We start from the raw sequence: 18,134 nt of genomic DNA, 5'->3' as shown, positions 1-18,134 counted from the left end.
TATTCACATTGAATACAAGTATATTTCATGAAGTTTACATATAAAAGTAAAAACTCATGGTATAACAGTGTATTCACATTGAATACAAGTATATTCCATGAAGTTTACATATAGAAGTAAAAACTCATGGTATAACAGTGTATTCACATTGAATATAAGTATATTCCATGCAGTTTACATATAGAAGTAAAAACTCATGGTATAACAGTGTATTCACATTGAATACAAGTATATTTGATGCTGTTTACATATAGAACTAAAAACTCATGGTATAACAGTGTATTCACATTGAATACAAGTTTATTCCATTCAGTTTACATATAGAAGTATGTTCCTGATGGAAGATATTATCCGGCAACGTTTTTCTTTTTGGATTCGCGGGGAAGGGGGAAAAGGGCAGACGATTTTTGGTCACGGGGAGGTCGGGTCCTTTTTTCTCTTGGCAGAGAAGTAAAAACTTTTTGTGTGCAATTGAATAAAGTATCAAAGCTGAATTAAGTGCAATTTCATTGAACAGGTAACATAAGTTTCACATTATAGAGTTATGACAAGAAGAGAGAACGTAATTTCAAAGGGTTGTCTTGCGAAAGGCAACATGTTGGTGCCGAAACCCGGGAACGTGGCAAATGAAGTTGTGAAAAAAAAAAAAATTTTTTTTTTTTTAAAAGAAATGTGAAATGGCCTCAAGGCACTAATTATAAATGTTTGACTAGATAATATCTGGATTATTTCAATACGAAACCCCAAGGCAGCCTCAAGGCAGAACGTGGCTCTTAAGAGCATTAAGTAAAAAAAAAAAAAAATTTTTACGAGTTCAAGTGGCCTAAAGGCATAAATTTTCTTTACAGATATTGAGTGACAACAATCAAAAAACGATAAACACCAAAAATGTCAGATAGTGAACATGACGAATCAAGCTTATCCCCAGAGTTGGCCAAATCCTTACGTAAACTGTGTCGGTCAAAGTTTACGAAGCTTTGCACGGCAATCGAAGCAGGAATTGCAGCCTCAAAAAACATCGCAGTGCTGGAGGAACAGAAAGCAACGTTAACCGAACTATATGAAGAATGCATGCGGCTACACAGCAAATATTCTGCAGCAATAATTGCTGGACCAGACGGCCCAGACAAGGAGAGAGCAGAAAACTGGGCCACGGCCCTTCATGACAGTTATAAAAAAATCTTTGGAGAAATTGATTCCTACGTGAAAATGAAGATTGCTGAAACTACGCTGGCCGCTCAACAACTGTTGGAGATACAAGCTGCTAACACCACACAGCAATTGCTAAACGCTCAGAAAGCGCTCTCTGAGGCTCAAACGGCCACAGCTGCTCAAAAACAAAAAGAAGCGCTTAAGCGACGATACGAGATGGAAGATGAAGAAATAGCGAAGAAAAGATTGGCTGAAGACGAAGCAAGAGCTGCTGAAAGAGATAGATTGAATCAAAAGCCCCGCGAAAAAGATACGCCCCGTACTTCAACGCCAAATAAAGATTTGGGTAAAAAGACCACTGACCAGCCAGACCTGTCATTCATCGAAAACGAAATTTCAACTTGTAGAAAGTACAACAACACAGGACGTCAAGACGCGTCAGCAATTCCAAATGCAGTTGATGCATGGATCTTCCTGCCGTTCCAACCTGTAACACCACTATCTGGAGGAGCCGACGCTATGGTTACGATGGCCATGTTGGCCAAGATGAAACCGTTTGGAGGAGAACCACGAGACTGGCCAGTCTTCATACAAACGGTGAAAAGCATGGTTCACGACGTTTTCCCAGCAGACATACAACGATTGACGATGCTGTCAACGATGCTTTCTCCACACCTTAAAGAAGGAATGAGTCAAATCTTTGTAACACCTCAAGCGTACCGTGCAGCGCTAATAGAACTGCATAGAAAGTATGGCCACCCCCACTTAGTGGTACGCTCCTACATCCAACATCTTATGGCAATCCAACTATGCCGAGGTGGGAAGGAGCTAGAAACCTTCTCGTCGCAGCTGCATGGAGCAGTCGCCACTCTGGACGCTGCCGGTTACGGACATGAACTGGAATCCAGCGTCGCACTCGAAGGCTTAGTAACAAAACTACCAGATAGTTTGCTGTCAAGATGGGGAAGACAAGTTACACGATTATTCCCAAGAATTCCGACATTGCGAGACTTGGATGCGTGGCTTGAGTTGGAGCTCATGGGAATGAAGAACGTCCAGAGCGCAAGGCCTACTGCCCCGGAAGCGCCAGCTATAAACACTCCATCCCAATATTCAAACAGATATCAACAAGAAAGGGTGACGTATGGGAATCGGCAAGGGAACCAGACATCCCACCGTGCGAATACCCAGCAGAATCATGCGGCCCTTTTGCCAACGGTTAACGCAATTAACGCGGATCAATCTTACACAAGCAAATGTAAAGTGTGCAACGAAGAACCGGGCCATGCATTGGATCGATGTACACGATTTATAGAAATGACAGTCGACCAACGAGCCCAAATAGTGTGGGACCTAGAGAATTGCTTCCGGTGCCTGGGTCGCAACCACCTATGCCGGGATTGTAAAAAGGAAAATTTGCGCTGTACGGTGCCAAATTGCAACAGTTCCGCACATCACACCATGATCCATGACGCAGCTCGCATTTCAACGCAAAGCAACCGGACGAACATGGGAGGACGTAGTAGACGTCCACAAAAACAATGACGCCAGATGAATGCCGTGACGCCGCCGATAGAAGGAACCGGAGCCCGTCAGGTGGCCGTCTCGCCGTTTGTCCGCCTTTTAGTGCACAACGGCGATTACTTCGCTACAACAACCGCCTTACTCGACCCAGGATGTGAAACGTCACTCATCTCCAAGGATCTGGCCGACATTCTGAAACTCAACGGACACCGAACGAACATGAAATTGGCGACCTTCCATGGAAGAGACCCAAAACTAACGGTGATTAAAACGCGATGCCAAATTTCCCCCACGACCAACAGAAACAGGAAAATGGATGTCGAACCTCTTCTTGTAGTCCCAGACTTAAGAGTAAACAGAAGGTGCATCAAATGGAGTCAACATCAGCACCAATGGGCTCATCTGCAGTATCTCGACCTAAAGGATTTTTATTGGAGAGAAGTAGGAATATTTATTGGAGCGAATGTCCCCGACGCTCTAAAACAACTAGAAACCCGCACTCCAATACAAAGTGGCCCTCATGGTATAAAAACGCCTTTTGGTTGGACGGTTCAGGGCAACGTACCTAAAGAAATTTGCGAGTCAACTACGGCTACATGTAACAGCATACAAGAAGAGGAAAATGACGACGTGCTGCAGCAGTTCTGGACGCACGAATTGTGTGGGTCAATGGAGGACCGCAAAAGAATAACAACGATGCAAGATGAAGCAGCACTAGCCACACTAGATTCGACGATTAAATTGATTGGGACAAACGCACAACCGAGATACGAAATTGGACTACCCTTCGTCAAACCACAAGTTGTTTTACCAAACAACAGATCCAGTGCACTCCAACGACTCTACGCCGTAGAAAGCCGCTTCAGAGTTGACCCTCTCTACGCAAATCGTTACACCAAAGCTATCGAAGCGTATATGGACCTTGGGTTCGCAAGACGCCTCAGAATGGATGAGCAGATGGGCCCGCCAGGAAAAGTATGGTACGTCCCTCACGGATTAGTGGAGAATATTCTGAAACCAGATAAACCGCGCTTGGTTTTCGACGCAGCTAGCAAATTTAAGAACGTTTGTTTAAACGACGCACTTCACAACGGTCCATTGCTCATGACGGACATGCTGGATGTCCTATTTCACTTCAGAGAAAATCCGTACGCAGTCAGCATGGACATCAACAAAATGTTTTTACAAGTGCGCATCCGGCCGGAAGACCAATCAGTCTTCAGATTCTTCTGGCGACGACCTGGTGATCCTGGACCACCGATCGCGTATCAGATGATGGTGCTTATATTCGGAGCCAGCTCATCTCCGACTTCCGCCACCTACGTATTGCGCCATATAGTGAAGGACAATCCGGATTACGCTGACGTCGCCACAAAAATTCTCGATAATTTTTATGTGGACAATTATTTAGACTCATTTAACAGCGTGGAGGAAGGAATAACAACTTGCAGAAGGTTACGTGAGTTGTTGTTCCTGGGAGGCTTTGTCCTTGGTCAACTGGCGACCTCGTCCAGAGAAATTCTACAATCACTCCCACCTTCAGAAAGAGCCAATCCGGACCTTAACGTGGATTTAGATGGTTTGCCGATCCACCGGACGATGGGGCTGCAGTGGAGCGGGGAATCAGATTCTTTCTTCTTCGACCTTATCATCCCCAAAGCAACTACAAAAAGAGAAGTATTATCTGCAGTGTCCAGCATCTTCGATCCCATGGGATTTCTCGCAAGTGTAACCATCACCGGCCGAGTGTTGTTACAAGACATGTGGAGAGTAGGGCGAGATCCTGATCCCAACGGGAGAAAGCCGAAAAAACTAGGATGGGACTGCCCATTGCCGCTTGTCTTGCAGCAACGATGGGACAATATTGCAAAAGAAATGGAGACTCTACGTCAACTTCGGATCCCGCGTAGCCTTCGATTTTCCTCGTTCCCCGCAAGTGAGACAGAAATCCAACTCCACACCTTCTGTGATGCTTCAACGATCGCCTATGGAGCCTGCACTTACCTGCGATGTGAATACCGAGGTGCCGTAACAGTTCGTCTAGTGGCCGCCAAGTCAAGAGTCGCCCCAGTACAACAGCAAACAGTTACTAGACTGGAACTAATGGCCGCATTACTAGGAGTGCGGATCGCCAAACGGTACGTCTCCCTTCAGCGAAAGAGAACACCGAACCTCCAGGATTGGCTATGGACGGACTCAGACAACGTGCTGTACTGGTTACGATCCGAGGCCACTCTCTACGCTCCCTTCATAAGTACTAGGAAGGAACAAATCCTGGCCGCCTCATCCGCTACAAGGTGGCGCCACGTTCCTAGTGAGCTAAACCCAGCCGATGACTACAGTCGGGGAATCAACGCAGGAGAGTTATCAGCAGATCACAGGAGCTTGGCGGGACCCGCATTTTTGTGTAAAGAGGAAAAGGATTGGCCCCAAAGACGAGGAGGAGGAGCCGTGAAAGAGGATTTGTTAGAGATTATCCGACCAGTTGCTGTGTGTGAGGAAATCGATAAAGCGATCCTCGTCAAAGAAATGCTTACGGGACCGGCAGTGAATACGATCACAGCCGAAGAAACAGGAGAGCTAAAACCAAACTCAATCAGTGAACTCATCAATTCTGCAACCTCATTGACGATGCTTAAGCGCGTTGTGGCCGAAGAAATCAACCCTGGCAAACAGTTGACAGCCGGGGATTTACGAGCGGGTTTAGAACAATGCGTTAAAATAGTTCAAAGTGCATCATTCGCCAGTGAAGTGAAACATTTGTCGAAGGACCGACCAGTGCCGCGCGAGTCGAAGCTACGCAAACTTTCCCCCTTTTTAGATCCTAAAGGTTTGTTGCGAGTGGGTGGTCGGTTGAACCATGCCTTTATGACTGAGGACGCCAAGCACCCCCTTATTTTGCCCCACAATCATAAGCTAACGAAACTGGTCGTATCTGATGCGCACGAAGCCCACTTTCACGCGCAAACCGAACGGACGCTGTACGAGTTGAGAGCATCGTTCTGGGTCATCAAAGGTAGAAGAACGGTGCGTGGGGTGGTCGGTTCTTGTCTAGAGTGTCGGAAAAGACACGCGAAGCCAATGGCTCCCGAGATGGCGCCCCTTCCCGCCTGTCGTGTAACTCCCTTCCTGCCACCATTCAGCCAAATTGGAGTGGATTATTTTGGCCCGTTAAACGTTACGATTGGACGAGGTACCCAAAAGAGATACGGAGTCTTGTATACTTGCCTAGCCACAAGAGCACTCAACATTGAAATAGCAGATTCGCTGGACCGTGACTCATGCATGATGGCCTGGCGACGTCACATCTCTCTTAGAGGAAGCCCCAAAGATGTGTGGAGTGACAACGGAACGAACCTCGCCGCGTGCGAGAAAGAGTTAAAGGAAGGATTGGAGCGACTCGCCGAAGACGGAAAATGGATTGGAGATATGGCGGACCGCGGGGTAAATTGGTACTTCTCTCCCCCGTCGGCCCCGCATTTTGGAGGATCGTGGGAGAGCATGGTGAAGTCTGCAAAGGCCGCATTAAAAGTAGTTTTGGGTTGTACCACGGTGAAGGAAGAGGTGCTGCGAACCATAATGGCCGAAGTAGTGGCCATTCTTAATGCCCGTCCTTTGACTCATCTAAGCGTAGATCCCGAGGACGAAAGTCCCCTCACGCCCAACCACTTCCTTTTAGGCCGCGCACACCCACACATCCCGCCCGACCTGTTCGACGAAACGGGAGTGTTGTCGCACCGACGATGGCGACAGGCGCAGGAGTTGATCGAGAGGTTCTGGCGCCGGTGGATGATAGAATATGTACCTGCCTTGACGGAGAGAAACAAGTGGACACGCAAGAACAGAAACGTTCAAGTAGGAGATTTAGTCTTGATCGTGGACCAGAACGCGCCGCGGGGGACATGGCTGACCGGAACGGTTAGTCGCCTTCTCACCGCCAAGACGACATTGCCGAAAGAGGAGCAGGTGGTACGGACCGTGTGGGTGAAGACGGCTACAGGCGAGTACCGACGGCCTGTCGTCAAGTTATGCCTGTTGCGACGTGCGGAGGACTCCTCTTGCTGAGGAGGGGAGTATGTTCCTGATGGAAGATATTATCCGGCAACGTTTTTCTTTTTGGATTCGCGGGGGAGGGGGAAAAGGGCAGACGATTTTTGGTCACGGGGAGGTCGGGTCCTTTTTTCTCTTGGCAGAGAAGTAAAAACTTTTTGTGTGCAATTGAATAAAGTATCAAAGCTGAATTAAGTGCAATTTCATTGAACAGGTAACATAAGTTTCACATTATAGAGTTATGACAAGAAGAGAGAACGTAATTTCAAAGGGTTGTCTTGCGAAAGGCAACAAAGTAAAAACTCATGGTATAACAGTGTATTCACATTGAATACAAGTATATTCAATCCAGTTTACATATAGAAGTAAAAACTCATGGTATAACAGTGTATTCACATTGAATACATGTATATTCCATGCAGTTTACATATAGAACTAAAAACTCATGGTATAACAGTGTATTCACATTGAATACATGTATATTCCATGCACTTTACATATGGAAGTAAAAACTCATGGTATAACAATGTATTCACATTGAATACATGTATATTCCATGCAGTTTACATATAGAAGTAAAAACTCATGGTATAATTGTGTATTCACATTGAATACAAGTATATTCCATGCAGTTTACATATAGAAGTAAAAACTCATGGTATAACAGTGTATTCACATCGAATACAAGTATAGTTGATGCAGTTTACATATAGAAGTAAAAACTCATGGTATAACAGTGTATTCACATTAAATACAAGTATATTCAATGCAGTTTAAATATAGAAGTAAAAACTCATGGTATAACAGTGTATTCACATTGAATACAAGTATATTTGATGCTGTTTACATATAGAACTAAAAACTCATGGTATAACAGTGTATTCACATTGAATACATGTATATTCCATGCAGTTTACATATAGAAGTAAAAACTCATGGTATAACAATGTATTCACATTGAATACATGTATATTCCATGCAGTTTACATATAGAAGTAAAAACTCATGGTATAATTGTGTATTCACATTGAATACAAGTATATTCCATGCAGTTTACATATAGAAGTAAAACCTCATGGTATAACAGTGTATTCACATTGAATACAAGTATATTTGATGCTGTTTACATATAGAACTAAAAACTCATGGTATAACAGTGTATTCACATTGAATACAAGTATATTCCATGCAGTTTACCTATAAAAGTAAAAACTCATGGTATAACAGTGTATTCACATTGAATACAAGTATATTCCATGCAGTTTACATATAGAAGTAAAAACTCATGGTAAAACAGTGTATTCACATTGAATACAAGTATATTCCATGCAGTTTACATATAGAAGTAAAAACTCATGGTATAACAGTGTATTCACATTGAATACAAGTATATTTGATGCTGTTTACATATGGAACTAAAAACTCATGGTATAACAGTGTATCCACATTGAATACAAGTATAGTTGATGCAGTTTACATATAGAAGTAAAAACTCATGGTATAACAGTGTATTCACATTGAATACATGTATATTCCATGCAGTTTACATATAAAGTAAAAACTCATGGTATAACAGTGTATTCACATTGAATACATGTATATTCCATGCAGTTTACATATAGAAGTAAAAACTCATGGTATAACAGTGTATTCACATTGAATACATGTATATTCCATGCAGTTTACATATAGAAGTAAAAACTCATGGTATAACAGTGTATTCACATTGAATACAAGTATATTCCATGCAGTTTACATATAGAAGTAAAAACTCATGGTATAACAGTGTATTCACATTGAATACAAGTATATTTGATGCTGTTGACATATAGAACTAAAAACTCATGGTATAACAGTGTATTCACATTGAATACATGTATATTCCATGCAGTTTACATATGGAAGTAAAAATTCATGGTATAACAATGTATTCACATTGAATACATGTATATTCCATGCAGTTTACATATAGAAGTAAAAACTCATGGTATAATTGTGTATTCACATTGAATACAAGTATATTCCATGCAGTTTACATATAGAAGTAAAACCTCATGGTATAACAGTGTATTCACATTGAATACAAGTATATTTGATGCTGTTTACATATAGAACTAAAAACTCATGGTATAACAGTGTATTCACATTGAATACAAGTATATTCCTTGCAGTTTACATATAGAAGTAAAAACTCATGGTATAACAGTGTATTCACATTGAATACAAGTATATTCCATGCAGTTTACATATAGAAGTAAAAACTCATGGTAAAACAGTGTATTCACATTGAATACAAGTATATTCCATGCAGTTTACATATAGAAGTAAAAACTCATGGTATAACAGTGTATTCACATTGAATACAAGTATATTTGATGCTGTTTACATATAGAACTAAAAACTCATGGTATAACAGTGTATTCACATTGAATACAAGTATATTCCATGCAGTTTACATATAGAAGTAAAAACTCATGGTATAACAGTGTATTCACATTGAATACAAGTATATTTGATGCTGTTTACATATAGAACTAAAAACTCATGGTATAACAGTGTATCCACATTGAATACAAGTATAGTTGATTCAGTTTACATATAGAAGTAAAAACTCATGGTATAACAGTGTATTCACATTGAATACAAGTATATTCCATGCAGTTTACATATAGAAGTAAAAACTCATGGTATAACAGTGTATTCACATTGAATACAAGTATATTCCATGAAGTTTACATATAGAAGTAAAAACTCATGGTATAACAGTGTATTCACATTGAATATAAGTATATTCCATGCAGTTTACATATAGAAGTAAAAACTCGTGGTATAACAGTGTATTCACATTGAATACAAGTATATTTGATGCTGTTTACATATAGAACTAAAAACTCATGGTATAACAGTGTATTCACATTGAATACAAGTATATTCCATTCAGTTTACATATAGAAGTAAAAACTCATGGTATAACAGTGTATTCCAGGGTTGGACGCGGTAGTAAAAAAATTTACCGCTACCCGGTAGCTGTAACCGCAAGATTTCAATTTTCTACCGCGGTACGTTACTACCGCGGTAGTCTGACAGCCTACCGCGGTTGCGGTGGTCGTTTGCGGTAGCGCGGATAGCTAAGACAAAATAAAATCACAAGCATTTAGGTTTCATTTAGTTTGCCTTATTGTCTTGTATTTCAGATTGAAAGAATTACTGAATTAGTTTATGAATCAATGAACTTGTTTACTTTTAATAATAACATGCGTTCAAAGTTTTTGTCTGACAAACGACCCCTTAGTGGGGTAAAAATCCTTCCTGCAACGCTGAATAAGCGCTCGACAGAGGCCGAGGAAGGAAATGCAGCATTGTACTTGATAAATATGGCCTTAATGGTTGGGTATTTGTTCAGGCTGCTTATCTTTGTAGACTGGTCGGCAAGGAACAAATCAACCTCGTTGGATTCCGCTGGTACTGTGTTTGTCAAAATTGATTTGAAGAAATCTTTCTTGGTCTTCTTTCTCTGCGGGCTGTAGTCCGAATCCTCGCTTTGAATACCATCGGCCGCTGAATAAGACTGCTTCCTAGTAAAATGAAAATTAAAGCAAGAAGTTAACAAACACAGCACTACATCATGGAATTAGTGTAACTGTATAGATACCTATTTTCCAAGTCAACTTGGTCGTTCTTGAAGGATCGAAAGACGTCTACAATACCTTGGACTTTAGCATCACGCTCCTCGCCTTCCGGCATCCATTTTGCCTTGAAGAGAGGATGTACCATGGCGGCGATGTGCAACTCTGCGTCAGCCAAACTTTCAGCAAATCTTCGCTTTACTGATTCGATCATTGTGTTTAGGAGAGGTTTGCAGTGCTTGATGCCGCCTTTCTCCTTCAGGTTTTCCATCTTATTGAGAAGGATGGTAAGCGTAGGAAGTAAATAACCGATAGAGATGTTGACGTCTGCTTGAAGAACATTCAATGCTTCTGATATAGGCTCCATCACTTTGACGTATTCACGAATGAATTCCTCTTCGGCTGGGCGGAAATACGCAATCCCGAATTGTTCAAAAAGTGCTTTAAGTTCGGTCCTTTTCTTTGTGACGAAGTATTTGGCTCGTTGCATGGCATTGAAATAAGAATTCCAACGAGTTTCATTATGAATGATAAAGAGCATCCCAAGGCTCTCTATGATCGTGTCAGAAGCCTTAGAGCTTCGATTTTGCTTATTCCAGATAGCAGTCAGTTTCTTATCGGTTGCCTCCATTAGGTTCTTGAGAGCCGGTTCTAGATCCTTATAGATGTCACACTTGCAAATCAGGTTTAATGTGTGGCATGCACACCGACGATGAGGTGGTAGGATGTAAATGTTGGTTGCGTCAATACCACTATTTAGGATTGCCGTTAAGGAAATTGGATTCATGTCAGCATCAGTATTTTCTTGAATTTCGGATTCACTCTCTTGCTCCGTTGCAGATTCTCCTTGATCCTCCTTTTCCTTATCATGGTCATGATCAGATAACGAATCGATCTCATCATCGGTCTCTTCAAAATCAGAAAGCTCATCTTCTAGAAGAGCGGCGATGTTGTCTTCTCCGGTCACCTTGAAATTAAAAAAAAGAATTCAGTACCGACATTGTAAGAAACTGATTGCTAGTCTAGTACCATCCTGTTTGACCTGACATTTACTGGCTGCAGAGTCGTCCTAGAGGTGGACGCGTTCAAAACGTCCAATGAAGCTGCCCTTAGAGGCGCATTTTGATTTTGAGTCGAAGTGGATCTCTCGATGGTGGAGTGGAGAGACGAGGATCCATAGAGACGAAATGCTTTCACAAAATTGCTTCCGTTGTCCGTCACCGTTGCCGTCAATTTGTGAAGGATGTCGTATTCTTCGTACACACCTTCTAGGAGCTTGGCAATAATTTCAAAATCACACTTTCCTATGACGCGTCTTACGGCAAGGCATACGGAACGCCTTTTCAGGTTTGGAGCGATCCAGTGGGCAGTGATGCCGATGAACGCCCGCCGCCTAGAAGTCCATCCATCGGCAGTTGTACAAATCCACAATGCGCCTCGCAACTGGTTCATAAGAGCAGCTCTCTTCTTTATATACATACTGGCGATCTGCTTTCGGTAGAATGCACGGTTCCTGACTTTAAGACGAGGTTGCAATTTACGGGTGTAAGTCCGGGGAAGGCTTCTGTCTCTGTGTGATAGACTGGTAGAACCGCGTCACAAAGGTATTCCTGTAAAAAGGATAATAGATGAAGTTTACCAACAATCTTTCTCTTATGCCAGTAACAATTACCGGAATGAATTCATCCAGGTTTTTCTGTGTGACAAGTTTTGGTACCCTTGAAAAGACAAGACCTGCTGCACGGAGGCTGGCTTACGATCTGTCTCGATCTTTTTTATCCGAATGGTCCCTAAGAGGTTGGACGCCCATCAACTTAGTAGCATCAATTTCTTTACAAAGTGTGTTAAACTTTTCCAGCTGTTCCTTATGAACCGTCTAAAGACCAAAAAAGGCATAAAATCGACCATCTTCAACAAGTTGTCATACCAAGTACGTCATACTTTGATGTGAGCCCGCAAGTTTCCTCTAGAGTTGTTTATCGCCGATAGAGTCTTTCCCATTCTGGGACAATCTTTCACTTGACAAGCGTACAGGGAGCTTCCATTTTTCGCCGAGGGCTCAATAAACTTGAAGAAGGATGGTGGGTAGGAAAGCCTTTTTGATGTCATCAGATTCTACAAAACCCATAATAAGTAATCTACAGAAACATGACTAGATTTATTCTTTATATACCTTTCAAAGATTGGACACTAGTAGCATCTTCAGGATTCCTTGTGTCACTCTCTCGATCTCTGCTGGGACTTGAAGAAGATAGATTGCTGTCATCACGAGAAGTGTCCAACTCATTAAGGCCCATCACCTCAGTATCTAAAATAAAAAAGATGAATAATAGGATATGAAAGATTAGGTTTGGGAGTATTACCTGAATGAACTGTTTGCCCACGCTGAACAGATTGAGTGCTGGTAGAAGCTGGTACTGAAGCTTCCTTCGCAGTGGCAGGTTCTGCGACAGCAACATCATCAATTTGTGCTGCATCAGGTGGATTAACTTGTTGTGAATGAAAAATTTTTTCAAATACAGTTACATAGGTAAAGTCAGAACTTGCAACAACTAAACTACCTGATTGATGTAACAAAACACTATTTTCATTCCCTGACAGGTGCACTGCGTTTACCTCGTTTGTTTTGCTGGGATCGATTCCCTCGACTAAAATAAAGTTTGGATGCTTGCATTACACTCAATAATAATAAAATTGACAAGTTTGACTTACCCCATGATGATAAAAAGACTAAATCTGTTAAATCAAACGTTTTTCAGTAACTTTATTGAGAATTACAAACTTTATAGATGAACATCAAGCGTTAGGGGCTGAGGAAATGGCGTGCTGCCATCTATTTTTTAATGAAATATAGTTCATTTTCTGGCTGATAGATGGCGTTTATCTACCGCTACCGTGCGGTAGTATACATGACATGCGGTAGTGCGGTAATTGTGAAAATTTTAAGCATATCGCGGTAAAAGATTGCGGTACTACCGCTACCGCGCGGTAGTACCGCGGTAGATTTTAACCGCGGTGGTCCAACCCTGGTTAACTGCATGGAATATACGTGTATTCAATGTGAATACACTGTTATACCATGAGTTTTTAGTTCTATATGTAAACAGCATCAAATATACTTGTATTCAATGTGAATACACTGTTATACCATGAGTTTTTACTTCTATATGTAAACTGCATGGAATATACTTGTATTCAATGTGAATACACTGTTTTATACCATGAGTTTTTAGTTCTATATGTAAACTGCATGGAATATACTTGTATTCAATGTGAATACACTGTTATACCATGAGTTTTTACTTCTATATATAAACTGCATGGAATATACTTGTATTCAATGTGAATACACTGTTATACCATGAGTTTTTAGTTCTATATGTAAACAGCATGGAATATACTTGTATTCAATGTGAATACACTGTTATACCATGAGTTTTTAGTTCTATATGTAAACATGCATCAAATATACTTGTATTCAATGTGAATACACTGTTATACCATGAGTTTTTACTTCTATATGTAAACTGCATGGAATATACTTGTATTCAATGTGAATACACTGTTATACCATGAGTTTTTTAGTTCTATATGTAAACAGCATCAAATATACTTGTATTCAATGTGAATACACTGTTATACCATGAGTTTTTACTTCTATATGTAAACAGCATCAAATATACTTGTATTCAATGTGAATACACTGTTATACCATGAGTTTTTACTTCTATATGTAAACAGCATCAAATATACTTGTATTCAATGTGAATACACTGTTATACCATGAGTTTTTACTTCTATATGTAAACTGCATGGAATATACTTGTATTCAATGTGAATACACTGTTATACCATGAGTTTTAAGTTCTATATGTAAACAGCATCAAATATACTTGTATTCAATGTGAATACACTGTTATACCATGAGTTTTTACTTCTATATGTAAACAGCATCAAATATACTTGTATTCAAAATGTGAATACACTGTTATACCATGAGTTTTTACTTCTATATGTAAACTGCATGGAATATACTTGTATTCAATGTGAATACACTGTTATACCATGAGTTTTTAGTTCTTATATGTAAACAGCATCAAATATACTTGTATTCAATGTGAATACACTGTTATACCATGAGTTTTTACTTCTCTATGTAAACTGCATGGAATATACTTGTATTCAATGTGAATACACTGTTATACCATGAGTTTTTTTTCTTATATGTAAACAGCATCAAATATACTTGTATTCAATGTGAATACACTGTTATACCATGAGTTTTTAGTTCTATATGTAAACAGCATCAAATATACTTGTATTCAATGTGAGATACACTGTTATACCATGAGTTTTTTACTTCTATATGTAAACTGCATGGAATATACTTGTATTCAATGTGAATACACTGTTATACCATGAGTTTTTAGTTCTATATGTAAACAGCATCAAATATACTTGTATTCAATGTGAATACACTGTTATACCATGAGTTTTTAGTTCTATATGTAAACAGCATCAAATATACTTGTATTCAATGTGAATACACTGTTATACCATGAGTTTTTACTTCTATATGTAAACTGCATGGAATATACTTGTATTCAATGTGAATACACTGTTATACCATGAGTTTTTAGCTTCTATATGTAAACAGCATCAAATATACTTGTATTCAATGTGAATACACTGTTATACCATGAGTTTTTACTTCTATATGTAAACTGCATGGAAATATACTTGTATTCAATGTGAATACACTGTTATACCATGAGTTTTTAGTTCTATATGTAAACAGCATCAAATATACTTGTATTCAATGTGAATACACTGTTATACCATGAGTTTTTAGTTCTATATGTAAACAGCATCAAATATACTTGTATTCAATGTGAATACACTGTTATACCATGAGTTTTTACTTCTATATGTAAACTGCATGGAATATACTTGTATTCAATGTGAATACACTGTTATACCATGAGTTTTTACTTCTATATGTAAACAGCATCAAATATACTTGTATTCAATGTGAATACACTGTTATACCATGAGTTTTTACTTCTATATGTAAACTGCATGGAATATACTTGTATTCAATGTGAATACACTGTTATACCATGAGTTTTTACTTCTATATGTAAACAGCATCAAATATACTTGTATTCAATGTGAATACACTGTTATACCATGAGTTTTTACTTCTATATGTAAACTGCATGGAATATACTTGTATTCAATGTGAATACACTGTTATACCATGAGTTTTTACTTCTATATGTAAACAGCATCAAATATACTTGTATTCAATGTGAATACACTGTTATACCATGAGTTTTTACTTCTATATATAAACTGCATGGAATATACTTGTATTCAATGTGAATACACTGTTATACCATGAGTTTTTACTTCTATATGTAAACAGCATCAAATATACTTGTATTCAATGTGAATACACTGTTATACCATGAGTTTTTACTTCTATATGTAAACTGCATGGAATATACTTGTATTCAATGTGAATACACTGTTATACCATGAGTTTTTAGTTCTATATATAAACAGCATCAAATATACTTGTATTCAATGTGAATACACTGTTATACCATGAGTTTTTACTTCTATATGTAAACTGCATGGAATATACTTGTTATTCAATGTGAATACACTGTTATACCATGAGTTTTTAGTTCTATATGTAAACAGCATCGAAATATACTTGTATTCAATGTGAATACACTGTTATACCATGAGTTTTTACTTCTATATGTAAACTGCATGGAATATACTTGTATTCAATGTGAATACACTGTTATACCATGAGTTTTTAGTTCTATATGTAAACAGCATCAAATATACTTGTATTCAATGTGAATACACTGTTATACCATGAGTTTTTACTTCTATATGTAAACTGCATGGAATATACTTGTATTCAATGTGAATACACTGTTATACCATGAGTTTTTAGTTCTATATGTAAACAGCATCAAATATACTTGTATTCAATGTGAATACACTGTTATACCATGAGTTTTTACTTCTATATGTAAACAGCATCAAATATACTTGTATTCAATGTGAATACACTGTTATACCATGAGTTTTTACTTCTATATGTAAACTGCATCAAATATACTTGTATTCAATGTGAATACACTGTTATACCATGAGTTTTTACTTCTATATGTAAAACTGCATGGAATATACTTGTATTCAATGTGAATACACTGTTATACCATGAGTTTTTACTTCTATATGTAAACAGCATCAAATATACTTGTATTCAATGTGAATACACTGTTATACCATGAGTTTTTACTTCTATATGTAAACTGCATGGAATATACTTGTATTCAATGTGAATACACTGTTATACCATGAGTTTTTACTTCTATATGTAAACAGCATCAAATATACTTGTATTCAATGTGAATACACTGTTATACCATGAGTTTTTACTTCTATATAGTAAACTGCATGGAATATACTTGTATTCAATGTGAATACACTGTTATACCATGAGTTTTTACTTCTATATATAAACTGCATGGAATATACTTGTATTCAATGTGAATACACTGTTATACCATGAGTTTTTACCTTCTATATGTAAACTGCATGGAATATACTTGTATTCAATGTGAATACACTGTTATACCATGAGTTTTTACTTCTATATGTAAACTGCATCAGATATATACTTGTATTCAATGTGAATACACTGTTATACCATGAGTTTTTACTTCTATATGTAAACTGCATGGAAATATACTTGTATTCAATGTGAATACACTGTTATACCATGAGTTTTTACTTCTATATATAAACAGCATCAAATATACTTGTATTCAATGTGAATACACTGTTATACCATGAGTTTTTGCTTCTATATGTAAACAGCATCGAATATATACTTGTATTCAATGTGAATACACTGTTATACCATGAGTTTTTACTTCTATATGTAAACTGCATCAAATATACTTGTATTCAATGTGAATACACTGTTATACCATGAGTTTTTACTTCTATATGTAAACAGCATCAGGAATATACTTGTATTCAAGTGTGAATACACTGTTATACCATGAGTTTTTACTTCTATATGTAAACTGCATGGAAATATACTTGTATTCAATGTGAATACACTGTTATACCATGAGTTTTTAGTTTCTATATGTAAACAGCATCAAATATACTTGTATTCAATGTGAATACACTGTTATACCATGAGTTTTTACTTCTATATGTAAACTGCATGGAATATACTTGTATTCAATGTGAATACACTGTTATACCATGAGTTTTTACTTCTATATGTAAACAGCATCAAATATACTTGTATTCAATGTGAATACACTGTTATACCATGAGTTTTTACTTCTATATGTAAACTGCATGGAATATACTTGTATTCAATGTGAATACACTGTTATACTCATGAGTTTTTACTTCTATATGTAAACAGCATCAAATATACTTGTATTCAATGTGAATACACTGTTATACCATGAGTTTTTACTTCTATATGTAAACAGCATCATGGAATATACTTGTATTCAATGTGAATACACTGTTATACCATGAGTTTTTAGTTCTATATGTAAACAGCATCAAATATACTTGTATTCAATGTGAATACACTGTTATACCATGAGTTTTTACTTCTATATGTAAACTGCATGGAATATACTTGTATTCAATGTGAATACACTGTTATACCATGAGTTTTTAGTTCTATATGTAAACAGCATCAGAATATACTTGTATTCAATG

General features: G+C 38.2%; 3 protein-coding genes and 2 pseudogenes across 3 annotated transcripts; 3 read left to right on the top strand and 2 right to left on the bottom strand.

Moving 5' to 3' along the window:
* Nucleotides 1-888: 888 nt before the first annotated feature.
* LOC116935425 lies at nucleotides 889-2,697 on the top strand. The gene has a single exon (XM_032942727.2). The coding sequence runs from the start codon at nucleotides 889-891 to the stop codon at nucleotides 2,695-2,697; it is 1,809 nt and encodes a 602-aa protein (XP_032798618.2).
* A 1,109-nt stretch (nucleotides 2,698-3,806) lies between these two features.
* On the top strand, nucleotides 3,807-4,708 carry LOC116935426 (annotated as a pseudogene).
* Nucleotides 4,709-4,779: 71 nt separating this feature from the next.
* LOC123469151 lies at nucleotides 4,780-6,741 on the top strand. Its single transcript, XM_045168101.1, has one exon. The coding sequence runs from the start codon at nucleotides 4,780-4,782 to the stop codon at nucleotides 6,739-6,741; it is 1,962 nt and encodes a 653-aa protein (XP_045024036.1).
* A 3,295-nt stretch (nucleotides 6,742-10,036) lies between these two features.
* On the bottom strand, nucleotides 10,037-11,900 carry LOC123469150. The gene is given in 4 exon segments (XM_045168100.1): nucleotides 10,037-10,207; nucleotides 10,210-10,301; nucleotides 10,379-11,319; nucleotides 11,382-11,900. Coding segments are annotated over 4 exon segments (1,524 nt in total). The 5' UTR covers nucleotides 11,832-11,900; the 3' UTR covers nucleotides 10,037-10,166.
* On the bottom strand, nucleotides 11,890-13,088 carry LOC116928172 (annotated as a pseudogene).
* Nucleotides 13,089-18,134: the final 5,046 nt, after the last annotated feature.

This window comes from Daphnia magna, unplaced genomic scaffold (genome assembly GCF_020631705.1).
Source record: "Daphnia magna isolate NIES unplaced genomic scaffold, ASM2063170v1.1 Dm_contigs517, whole genome shotgun sequence".
Lineage (NCBI taxonomy): Eukaryota > Metazoa > Arthropoda > Branchiopoda > Diplostraca > Daphniidae > Daphnia > Daphnia magna.
The sequence above is the reverse complement of the archived record's forward strand: the minus strand, read 5'-3'. Positions and strand labels throughout refer to the sequence as shown.